At 44.9% G+C, this 13,041-nt stretch overlaps 1 protein-coding gene across 1 annotated transcript in view; it reads left to right on the forward strand.

Moving 5' to 3' along the window:
* LOC119394493 (venom metalloproteinase antarease-like TtrivMP_A) overlaps positions 1 to 13,041 on the forward strand; it is a 208,404-nt gene that overhangs the window by 48,788 nt on the left and 146,575 nt on the right. The window contains exons 2-3 of the mRNA XM_037661798.2: positions 4,880 to 5,049; positions 8,526 to 8,618. Of these exons, the coding sequence (XP_037517726.1) occupies positions 4,880 to 5,049; positions 8,526 to 8,618 (263 nt within the window). The remainder of the gene's footprint in view (positions 1 to 4,879; positions 5,050 to 8,525; positions 8,619 to 13,041) is intronic.

Raw genomic sequence — 13,041 nt, forward strand, 5'->3', positions numbered from 1 at the left:
TGGTGTGCGGCCGGACACTGAGAAAATTCGTGCCGTCCCCAGTTTCCCAGTACCCCAATCCGCCAAAGATGTCCGGAGTTTTGTGGGACTCTGTTCCTACTTCAGGCGGTTCGTGAAAGACATTGCGGCAATCGCTCGACCACTTACCGATCTTCTGACGAAAGACGTCCCATTTTCGTGGGGGTCCACTCAAGCTGCCGCGTTCTCTCACCTCATCACAATTTTGACGACGCCACCTGTATTGGCCCACTTTGACTCATCCGCCCCGACTGAGGTCAGAAATAATGCCAGTGGTCACGGGATCGGAGCCGTTCTCGCCCAACGTCAACAGGGACACGACCGCGTTATCGCCTACGCTAGCCGCCTCCTTACACCTGCGGAGCGCAACTATTCACTCACGGGGCGAGAACGCCTTGCTCTTGTCTGGGCGGTCTCCAAGTTCCGTCCATATTTATATGGCACTCACATCCTCTTTGTTTCACACTCCCTGAAGTATTTTCTCTGTGTAATTCACATTAACGTTTAGTTATGTTATCTAAACTGTCTTTAATTTATTGGTCACACATATTGCTTATTGATGTTGTTACCTTTTGATTTTCGATTTTTGAAACCTTGTGTATTGAAATTTCAAGTTTGTTCAAGTATTTTACGTCTTACATTAGCGTTTGTTTATGTCCTCTACAGTTTGTTTGATTTGTGAGACACATATGTGGTTTATTGATTTCATTGCCTTGGCAAATTTTCCGCTCATTTATGTTTTCCTGTACAGATATGTTTTGCGTATAGAAACGCGTTTATGCTTACTTTCTTAATGACTCTTTTCACTGAAGCAGGCGCGTTGTAAGGCTTTTATGCCTTTTCGCCGGTCCCCTAGGCAAATTGCACGTTTCTTTTTTTTTTGCTTTTGCCTGAAATAAACTTCAACTTCAACTTCTCCGTCGTCACTGACCACCACGCGCTCTGCTGGCTTTCATCATTAAGGGATCCCACAGGTCGACTTGGTCGCTAGGCTCTGCGACTGCAAGAGTACACTTTTGCAGTAACGTACAAGTCTGGACGCCTGCATCAGGACGCCGACTGCCTCTCTCGCTATCCGGTTGGCGAGTTGCGCACCGTCCCTGACACCGACGCTTGCGTGTGCTCCGTTTCCCAACTGAAGCACATAGCCGACGAGCAACACTGTGATGCATCCTTACGGGCTATCATCGAGCGCCTCGATGTTGTTATACCCAAACACCTCCGCTCGGCTGTACTCCACGAACTTCACGATGTCCCAAATGCCGGTCACTTTGGCGTGTTCCGCACATACGACCAGATCCGCCGTCGCTTCTATTGGCCAGGTCTTGCGCGCTCCGTCAGAAGATACGTCACGGCGTGTGAGAAATATCAGCGCCGCAAAACACCGTCGAAGCTTCCGGCTGGGCGCCTTCAACCACTCGACATTTCGTCCGAACCCTTCTTACGCGTCGGCTTGGACCTACTCGGCCCTTTTCCCCTGTCTTCTGCTGGCAACAGGTGGATAGCTGTGACCACAGACTACGCCACACGCTACGCCTTCACATGAGCTCTTCCAACAAGCTGCGCCAGAGATGTCGCCAATTTTCTTCTGCGCGACGTGATCTTGCAGTATGGTGCTCCACGCCAGCTGCTCATGGACCGTGGCCGCACATTTGTATCGAGAGTCATAGCGGACATCCTGCGTTCATGTGAAACGCGGCACAAGCTCACTACGTCGTACCATCCGCAAACAAATGGCCTCACGGAGCGTCTGAACCGAACCCAAACCGACATGCTTTCAAAATATGTTTCCTCAGACCACTCCGACTGGGACTTTGATTTGGCGTACGTGACATTTGCCTACAATTGTTCGCGCCATGACACGGCTGGTTACTCGCCATTTTTTTCCGTTGTTCGGCCGCGAACCCACATTGCCCCTCGATACAGTCATTCAACCGGGCCGCCCATGCACGCGAAGCCGCTCGTACTCGCCTTCTGACGTCCCAAAAGAACCAACGCCGTTGGTACGATCAACGACACCGCGACGTGCACGTTTGGCCTGGTTCTTCGGTTCTGGTGTGGTCTCCGACCCGGCACGTTGGCCTGTCCTACAAACTGCTCTCTCGGAACACAGGGCCATACCGAGTGCTTCGTGCGGTGACTCCCGTCACTTATGAAATCGCTCCTGCTGCCTCGTCGTCCTCATCCACCCTGCAGGCCATCGACATCGTACACGTCGCACGCCTGAAGCAGTACCACTTGCCCGATGACGTTGACGTCTAGATGCGCCGAGACGACGCCTTTGCCGCCGGGGATTATGTTAAATGTACGCTGCCAGAGTGCATATTGTCGACGCGCGCGTGTGGCCGACGAAGAGGACGAAGGGTCGCTTGCTGCTCGAGCTCGGAGCCGGACTGGTCAGCGCTGCAGCTGCTCTTAAAAATATATCTTCTAAATAGCCTACCGTGCAAGCGATTCGTCATTCGCGTAACAATATTAACAAACTATGACGAAGCCTTTTTCAATGGGCGGCCAGCATTAAACTACCCATTTCGTGCGCAATTAACGAGCCCGATATCACGCCTGGGGTTAACTACACTAAAAATATATGCAAACTTACAGACATTTTTTACACAAAAAGTCTATCGTCATACAGGAAATATCTGTTATTCTTCCTTAACAGAAATCTGTTCCTGAAAAAAAAAGCCCACAAAATTGCTGTTATTAATGGTGGCGCTCCACAGACGATCGATCACGTGCATTTTCTTACATGAAAAACAACTATAAAAATAAATGCCACCAAGTATTAAATTAGTTATAATTTAGGAATTGACCTGACGGTAGTAATTAGTTTTGTTTTAGGTGAAAGGCGTATTTGTGCATGCTGTAGTCCTGGCTTTTGGCGCGCTTCAATGCATAGATTCCTTGTTTCATGCTGCAAAGGCCTAGTTTCTATAGTGTGGATGTCCCGACTGACGCTTCTCGTTGTTTTCTCGTCCATGGTCTGCTGCCATTGAACCGCTGCACTTTGTTACATTTCTTTCATCAGATGAGTGAGAGTTTCCTTAACGCGCTATGTGATCGCTAAACTTTAGCCTGTATTACTGAAGTGCTATTACGTGATTGTATGTTGCTATAGCGCTCCAAGACAACAGTTTGTGTAGCGATACACAGCAACGCAGTTGCAAGTGCACGTCGTATTTCGCTGTGCTGCTTCGCTTAGCCGTGCGCCAGGAGGTGCGCACTTTGGCGCAGGAGATGTAAACAAAGGAGCACTCGCCTTTGAAATATGACGAGCGGCTTTGGCTGTCTGCGCAGTGTGCTTCGCTGTTTCCGCGTAGAGCATACTATCGTACGCGCCAGTTCAGGCGTTGAGTGCGTGTGATTGCATCACACTGGAAAAACTCACATGGTCCCTTATGCACTCACCTAAGACGACTGAAGGCGAAAGCCATCTTCTTTTTTTTTACTCAGTCAGTGTATTGATCTTGCAGCGCAACCTTTGGAAATCTTTCTGCTACTAACGTGGTTTTCCACTGCCTCCAGGATCCGAGGCACCCCCGGTTTTGCACTGCCTCTGTGATCGGCACACTTTTGACCAAGTTATGATGTGAACTGATGGTGTCATCATGTGACCCCACGTTACGTGACGTCACTAATTTTAGCGATATGCGACATCATGATGACGTCTTATGGTGACGTCATCGCGTAATGATGACTCTTTGCATCACTTTTGTTGACGCCGCCGACGCGAGACGCCGGTCTATTTATGAATCACGCTGCGCAACGTGCATCGCACTGCGCAACGTGTCTCAAGCAATTTTTGCCGCCGTAATTGATTTTTTGAGGAAAAGTGGAGTAAGAGTGGACATTGGCTTGCAAGTACCAGTGCAGTATGTTCAGCGACGTCTAAAAACTGTAGTAGCAATGATTGCTAGCTATCCGTGACGTTGATGTGGACCTAGGAAATAAAAATATGCCACTTTTTTTTTGTCACGTAACACGCTTTGCTCTTACTGAGCTACAAATGTTTTTCAAGATCCGCAGACAGACAACTGCCCGAAATTCTATGTTCCATGTCAATAAAGTTATTTGTATTTCAATCAAAGATGTAGTGAATCGACGCGTTTCCGAGAGAGCACGCGTGCTATAGAGGGGTAAATGCAGATGCAAAAAATAGTGCTCCTTTCTGTCAGATTTTCTGTTCTCGCTCTACATACATTTTAATTTTGCATAACCTGTAAAATACAGAATATTTGAAAACTAATGTGCTGCGAAGCGAACAGTATACAATTACGAAAATTTCTTCTCACTGAGCAAGGAAAACCCATTTAAAATTAGAGAAATTCTGTGTACTAAAACCGGAAAACCTTTTAAAATCCCAGATTTCTGTATGGAAAGCAAGAAGGTGTTGTAAATTACAGAAATTGTGTGTTGATTAGAACAGCAGAAGCCATGTAATGTTTCAGAAATTTTCTGAACCACATGGTTACCTAAATTGGCTGGTGTTGTTAGCTAATAAAATCTCGCTCTGCAATGAAGTGAACCAATAGCGGTGAGCAGAGCCGTCGGTCGTTGAAGGCTGTTCAAGGGACCGGATGTTTTCGCTCTTTCTACATTATTCATTGTACCTGCTTTCCTCTGTAATTATTACGGCTAAATTACGTTCGAGAACCTACTCGAACAATCGCGTCCCGCACGCTGCCTTATTATCATTATTCCGCATTATACGCCATGATATCATTCGAAGAATACTGATACATTACAAAGCGTGCTGAGCTATTATTAGGGAGATAGAAACTGCACAGGTAATGACACAAACAGTGTGCACGTGTGAGTATTTACGCATGTAATTTGATCCTCCTGTAATTCTCTTCCTTAGATGCCAATGGAGCGCACATATATCCTCGAATATTGCAAGAGCGCTCGACATCAGGAAAGCTGGCTCTAATGCTCAACAAAATGATAACGCTAAATCTAGAAAAGAGTACAGTCCTGGTTGACAACCTGCTTTTCGTTACAAGCACCAAAGACCAACAAAAGGTGGAAATGGTAAGTCAAAAAATCTTTCATGGGTTAAAGTTAATTAAAAGATCTTATTATAATAGACGAACACCTGGTCTCTTGTCAAGCTTCAGGTATCACACGTACAGGTCGGTCCACTGTTAAAGGGAACAATTGCGTTCAGGACATGTCAGGATATCGCTCTCTTGCAACAGTACAGTGGCTTAGATTTACATAAGACTACTGGTGGTTGACAGTTCCGACTCCCTTTGACAGACCAGTACCTTGAACGAACAACGTTTCCACATCCACTTGGAATGAGGGGGCCAGCAAAATGAAGGGGGCTCATTCGAGTGTTCCCTTTAACAGTGGACCGACCTGTACATATCATACTCTAAGTCTCACATCGTTTGCGTAACTGCGAACAAATGAACAAGATACCACACAGTTAGTACAGACTCTAGAGGAAAAGTTGGGCCGAAAGAGCGCCGACCACAAGACCACCGCCATTACTGTACCTTTGTCATTGTTGCCTTTGTACGTATTTACAAATCGCCTATTTATAAGTATTTATTTATATTTATAAGTAGCGCTATTCAATGTAATACTGTCAATAAAATGAAACGGGAATTTTAACGAATTAGCAACAAGCAGAGAGTGTTTAACGTTTATTTAAAAGATTTCCGGGCAAGGTTTAAGGCCATTTAGACATTTTACTTTGCGCGGAAGGTGCGAGACCTTGAGTACGGAGGATGCGTTTGCAAGCACTTTTGCTAGATGGCGCCACCATATCCACTTGAGTTCGAGATCGCGGCCGAGTGCGCGTCTTTTGACTGAGTTTTGAGTCACAATGCATCGTCTTCTGTGGTTTCTATTGACACGTACAGTCGCGGTCAATATCACTTGCAACACAGGAGAGCATGACCCCGTGAGTTAAATGACTGCGCATGGGTTCAACTTGTTTTCATTTCAGCAACTAAATGATATTTTCTTATTTGGAATCATCCCAGAGTGCTAGAACATCATTTAGTTATGGAAATAAGGGCTAGTGGAAGCCATGAGTAGTCTTTGAACTCGTGAGGCCACGCGCTCCCGTGTTGCAAGTCATATTGAGCGTGACTGTATTTACAACTAGACTTCACGTGAGCTGACTTTCATTATTTAGATGAAAACTTAATACTACCGTCAAGTCTAGTATGCGTCTCAGGGGCTGGTGACGCTCGCACGGTACAGTAATGGCAGCGCCCCTGCGGTCAGAGATTCTGGTGCATGGGCCCTATGGGGAACTTTTCCTCTAGAGTCAGTACTAACTTTATGCTAGATACAGTCATGCATAGCCTCTTTTACAACACACCTCGTACTGTTCTAGCCTCCAACTTGCACCGGAATGGTCTAAAACAATTCTACTTATTATATGAGGAGAGGGGGAGGACTAATGAAACACAGTTTTTACATTGAAGTCCACGACATAGAGGAAATATTTAACATGCTCTTGCTTGGAGTTTTGTTTCAAGCGACCATTTCACAAATAATTTTTTATGACACAATTGCACTATATACTGGGAGGTACATTCATTCAAATGATCCACAGTGTGTATGCATTCCAACCAAATAACCACTGAGGCCGTCTCGCAAATCTTGAGGAATGCGGTTGAAGTTTTAGTTTCGGAAATCAGTTCTGTGGAATAGCGCAATGTGAAGGAAGGGTTATAGAAATTAAAATTGAGATCCACGCATTCGTAGGACAAAGCTACAAGGGTCTATACAGATTTCACTGAAAGCAAAGCTTCCTAATTGGAGTACAATGCCTGCTATCCTACTCCAGGTATCGTAATCATCATCAGCCTGACTGCGCCCAGTGCAGGGCAAAGGCCTCTCCAATGTTTCTCCAATCATCCCGGTCCTGTGCTTGCTGCGGCCACGTTATCCCCGCAAACTTCTTCATCTCATCTGCCCACCTAACTTTCTGCCTACCTCTAGCGCTCAGTAACACTGATAGTTGGGCAAGTTGGTATGACGACTGTCGTCGTGTATTCTTCGTTTGGAGATCGTGTCCGTTGCGCCGAGTTTAATCATGTATCCCTAGCGCGCTTACGTTCTCTTGGAATCCGATCTGTCAGTCCTAATGACCAGGGGTATCTTGCCATGCCCTACGTGACCTGCCTATGTCCATTTATTCTTCTTGATTTCGACTAAGATGGCCTTAACACCCGTTGTTTCCTGCACCCTTCTCTCTTAAGTAACAACTATCATTTTCATCTCGATCAAAACCTGCTTGGTCCTTTGGCTGATTGAATTCCAAGGTGCTCCTAATTCTATTAGCTATTACCTTTGTAAATAGCTTGTAGGCAACGGACAATGTGCTGATAAACAAACAAAATATAACTGACACAGATTTCGAAGGTTATCAATAGATGTAAAGAGGTAGACATAGAAGGTATAGTATGGAGTTATTGAACATTCTCTAAAGAACGAAGTAAACCTAAAAGCCGCGAAGAGAAAACTGGTCACAGGCTAATACCAGATGTATGCACTAAGAGACAAGGAAGGCAACGTCACTACCAATATCGATAAGATAGTTAAAGTAGCTGAGAAGTTTTACAGAGATGCGGGACAAGCAGGACGATAATGTAAAAAGTTGTTGCAGCCCACATGGATCAGACATCGCACATGTAACGACAGGGGAAGTAAAGAAAGCCTTAGAGAGAGTGAAAAGAGGGAAAGCCGCTGGTGAGGATCAGGTAACACCAGATTTGTTAAAAAAACTGGTCACCCTGTATACAAAGTTTTTCTTGAAGCTGAGGGTACCGAATCTTGAAAGAATGCTAACATCGCTTTAATCCATAAGGAAGGGAACGTCAAGGACCGGAAAAATTACAGGTATGGAAATACGGAAGTCAAAATACCAAATCCTGTGTGGTCTCTCTCAAGAGTGCCAGTGCGAGGGTGAATTTACTGACGGCTCAAAGCTTTATTAAAGTTCGCGAAATTAGCTAATTATTCGACCTTTAATCGCACGTTGTCCAGACAAAAGTAATTTATAACTTTTGAACATAAGTACTTTAAGTTATCTGATATGCTCCCTTTTGTTATAAATATATCCCACGAAGCAACGCTACAGTTGATACACGGGGACTGGAGTTATTCACTCATAACCTATAGCTTATTCAAGGATACCTATAGATCGACAGTGGACTATAACACATTACACCACATTTGACTTTAATAATTTTTATCTCACTGACGATGCATTATGTCTTGCGCATATATTATGCTGTCGAAATAGAAAAACCAGGTATGGAATTGTTGCAGGCACAATCGTGCACACAATCTTCAAGTTGAACTGGTGGTTCAAATACCGCAAAATAGATCATAATGAAGATCGATAATATGGGCAATGCAATGCCACTTTGTATGTGATTTTAATTAGCTCACTATAATAAATATTTTGTCCTAGTATCATCAGCAGGTCGTGGGAATAAAATACGTCCTCTTACTTCTTCTTCATTTTCTTTGCACTGCAGGTAGACACGTCTGATATCCAACAGAGTATATACCATGACACACATTATCAGTCATCCGTGATGGTGCGACAGGAAGGCGGCAACGTGGAAGTCGTAAGTTCCACGCCCACATACATTGTAGGATTGAAAGCCGCGCCCACGTACATTGTAGGATTGAAAAAAATATCGTTGAAAAGAATACCGCATGGCACTACTAGAATATAACATAGTGCTCAAAAATTATACTTTTGTTGACAGCTTTAATATCATCGGGTCATGTACATTTGTTGTACTAGTAAATAATTCATCTTTCTAAAGTTTCCTGCTCATTGAAGGAAGGTAAAAAGAAACACCGGTTGACCGCATGTGACATATATTGCGGCGAACAATTTGATTATCTAAGGAATGTTCCAACAGAAAACATTGCTGAGTTAACTTTGATTGGCAAGCCTTAGTAGTCGTTCTGAGATAATCATAGACCATCCTTCTAGCAATAATGTTCTAATGCCCATTGAAATAACCTGTACAAGGCACATTCTGTCCATTCTCTTATGCCTAGTCACGATTGACGACATAGCGGGGACAACGTGGATCGATTAGCCGTTGTTGTATTGAGTGATGTTACGCAATTTAAAACCCCGCATAGAAAGGTGTACTAAACGTGGCTTCCAAAACGTGGCAAGTTGTGCCGCGACCACAGCCAGTATTGGCGAGGGAATGTGCCTTGTCGAATCACATAATAAACAACACGTACCATGATGAGCGGACAACCGAATATTTGAGACGTGTCGTGCAATATGCTGCTGGTCTGATAAAGCAATGCTTTTAATAAGTTTCTGATACGTCACCAGTGTAAAGCATGAATTTTTCAATGTCAAATGCATCACTTATGCCAGGCCAAATCTCATATGCAGAGATATTGGGCTGAGAAAAGTTTACAGTGCTGCTGAATACCACTTGGAGGACGTACACTCATGCCGCCATGAAACGGCTTGTGGGTTGACCTTGACATCTTAATGCAAATGAGAAATTAAATTTGATTTCTGTCTTGCTTCAGCTCCCGCCACTAACGCCCACTGATGTAACCGCTGTGCACCGTTTGCCATCAAAGCCTGATAAAACATACGAAAAAAATGTTCAACGAATACCTTACAAACTTGCCTTTTTTGTGACTCCGCGACACCCTCTAGTATCCTTGAAGGCTGGCCTTGCTAATTCGTTGTAATTAAACGCAGTTTCGGAAACTGAGACTTGCCTACAAAAGAAGCAGTTGACAAATAATATTTTCCATGATGTCCTTGGGATTCAGGTGCGTCCTGTTAAACTCATTGCAGATGTAATTACTAAACCACTTGGTGATGTAAAAAATCTTAGCAATTGCAACGGCATATTTCCTGTTAAACTTCGGAAGGCTAAAGTTTTCGTCTTGTCTAAAAAAAGAGAGACAGGAATGACACAGGAAATAATGGACCACTTCATATATTGACAGTATTTTCCAAAATTTTCGTAACAGCTCCTTATTCTCGGTGGGCGTCCATTACCGATAAGCACAAAATAATCACATAATCTCAGTTTGGTTTTGGTAAAGACTATTCCACGCAACTAGCACTCCTTAATCAAAAGAATTTATACTGCAGAACATTGAAGACAGGAAGTATGCACTTTGTAATTTTACAGATTTTACAAAAGCATTTGATTATCTCAATAGAGATCCTCGTATTCTGAAATTACAATTCTACGGCACTCGTGACAAGGTTCGACATGTCACCGAATCTTGTTCATCGTAAGAAACGTATCGCTATCGACAACACACTATCTTCATTTAAAAACACTTGTTCTGAAGTGCCACAAGGTAGTATTCAAGGATCATACATTTTCTATATATGCATTAATGTTATAGGTATTGTGGAACCACGTGTTAAATATATCATCTACGGCGACGACACATCGATTTTCATGGCCGACGATGACATCATCATCATCATCATCAGTCTGTATACGCCCACTGCAGGGCAAAGGCCTCTCCCATGTTCCGCCAATCAACCCGGTCCTGTGCTTTCTGCTGCCACGTAATACCTGCAAACTTCTTAATCTCATCTACCCACCTAATTTTCTGTCTCCCCCTCACGCGTTTGCCATCTCTTGGAATCCAGTCAGTTACCCTTAATGACCACCGGTTATCCTGCCGACGTGCTACGTGCCCGGCCCATTTCTTCTTCTTGATTTTAACTATGATATCCTTAACCCCCGTTTGTTCCCTGACCCACTCTGCTCTCTTCCTGTCTCTTAAGGTTACGCCTATCATTTTCCTTTCCATCGCTCGCTGCGTCGTCCTCAATTTAAGTTGAACCCTCTTTGCAAGCCGACGACGACAACGACAGCTTAAATCAAGCGTAGAAATGAGGTTCTGCTTAAGCTGGCCGAATGGCCGTCGCGTAATGGTCTAGCCATAATTTTGTCTCATAATTTTGTAACGCATAATCCACTCCTAGAAAAACGAACCCCCACTAATGCCGTTAAAAAACTTTTGGTGTTGTGTTTAATGGCCATGGTTAATGGGGCTCGCATACTGAGCATACTCGCATACGGCCATCATGATCACTTCTTTTTTATAATGACCAGGCCTCTGATTTATACCTCTTTATTTATATTCTACATCGAATACTGTTTCCTCGTTTGGGAAACCCCCATTTCTAGAAATCATTTCACGCTTAAAAACTCCAAAACAAACAAAAAATGGCTGATGCCTCCCTCATAGCAGTCGGTATAACACGAAAGTGAAACGTGCCATCACAGAAGCAGTGCTGATTGTGTAGTGATATATGAGAGGTTGTACAATGTCTATTCGTGTTTGGCAGCTATAGCAACGTTTGACGTCGATGCACCCATGTTGACGCCTATTGGCATGTCTCCATCGCGACGACTAACACCCATGATAATGATTAAACTGTCGTGGTAACTGAAGTTGTAGCATATACTTGGACACAGCGAATCGTGAATCCGGCGTAAAGATGACATCAACGAGCTCGTAATGAACACTGGTACCCGATATGCACTTCTTCAAAACGTCGTCATTTAGAGTAGAAAGCGGCGTGGTGTGCGCTTTCTAGTAATGGGTAACCGACGCCTGTGCTCATGCATACACTACCACACTGCGCTTCAGCAACATAAGAGATAGAAATAGAGAGAAAAAAACTTCTATTTTCGAAACCCAAGTCTGCGTATGAGCTCTAGGGTGAGGCTTTACTGACCTCCCCTAAGATGGTTAGTATATCGTTAAGGAGAGTTGCCCACGAGAAAGTGGTTTCGCCCAGATTCGCAACCCAGGCCTCCCATGTAAGTATGTAAGAGCGAAGTGAATGGCGTTGCGGCGTATTGGCTCTGGGGGCTGTGCCAGTATGTGTGGCATAGAATCGGTATGGAACCGCAGAATTGGCATTGAAGTGTATACAGGGCATGTTGTATTTTATGCAGTGTGAAGTCATTCGGTAGAGAGTGTGTTTGTGCTTGCCTCAAGAGCGCGGTTTCTTTTCTCGAAAAAGCATCGGGCGTTCTAGGAAGCTCTCTTCGGGCTATTTGGAGGGATTTCAGGCGTCCCTTTCGTTTCTTATGGCGTTCTGCGCGGTCCAGAGGTTTGTAGCTTGAGCCGTAAACGCGTGCGCCCCGCTGGCCTTTGTCTCGCTCCAACAAGGCACAGCATTTGCCCGTCAAAATTGTGTCCTTTCTGCAACGCGTATTGCAGAAGTTTTCTTAGTCGGTGCTCTCGCAATCCAAGCAGTCGGCGCCGGAGTAATCCAGTTGGTGCATGTGGAAGCTCCACTACTGCGATGAGCCAGCGCACGCTAACACGAAGCGAAAGGCAAAGAAAATAACTGCGTGTAGAGTTTCTAGGCGACGCCAGCGCGGCCAGTGTTCCTCGCTGGTATCGAGACGCTTTAACCATGACCTTCGAGGTCGCGCACAATTTCGGAGTAAGTGCTAGTAAGTGTCCATTTTGACGCATTACTTCTTTTCGCCTCTCACAGACAGCGGCACCACCCCGCTCCGCCCCGCGTATGCCTACACCCCCAACAAAGAGCTCCGTGCGAGAGAAAATGTGTGGAAGATATAAAGCGCGGTCATGAAGTATTCGGTATCTGCCAAAGTGGCTTAGTTGAACAAAGAATAAAAAAAGGTCGCAGTTTCGCCGCAACGGCGAAGCAATGAATGCGATAGCAACAAATTGGAATCTAACGCGAAGAACGGAAAGCAGCTCGAAATTGCCAGCGCGTCGCTCGAGCCCAAAGGACGCACGGAAAGAACGCACACAGGACGAGCGCGAACTATCTTGCGTCACAGCTCGATACTTGAAGCGCACTGCTAAAACATAAAGCAGGACGCACAAAACGAACGAGCAGGTACACACAGGACGAGCGCGTGTCGCAGTTGTTACTTATTTCTGTTTGAACAGCGCGCTCCTTTTGCAAACGCGGCCGCTGCAGCGAGCGAAAGACCTTCGTTTTGCGCTCCTCGCGCCATCTCTCTGGCCATGAAGAAA

Source organism: Rhipicephalus sanguineus, chromosome 5, assembly GCF_013339695.2.
Source record: "Rhipicephalus sanguineus isolate Rsan-2018 chromosome 5, BIME_Rsan_1.4, whole genome shotgun sequence".
Taxonomy (NCBI): Eukaryota; Metazoa; Arthropoda; class Arachnida; order Ixodida; family Ixodidae; genus Rhipicephalus; species Rhipicephalus sanguineus.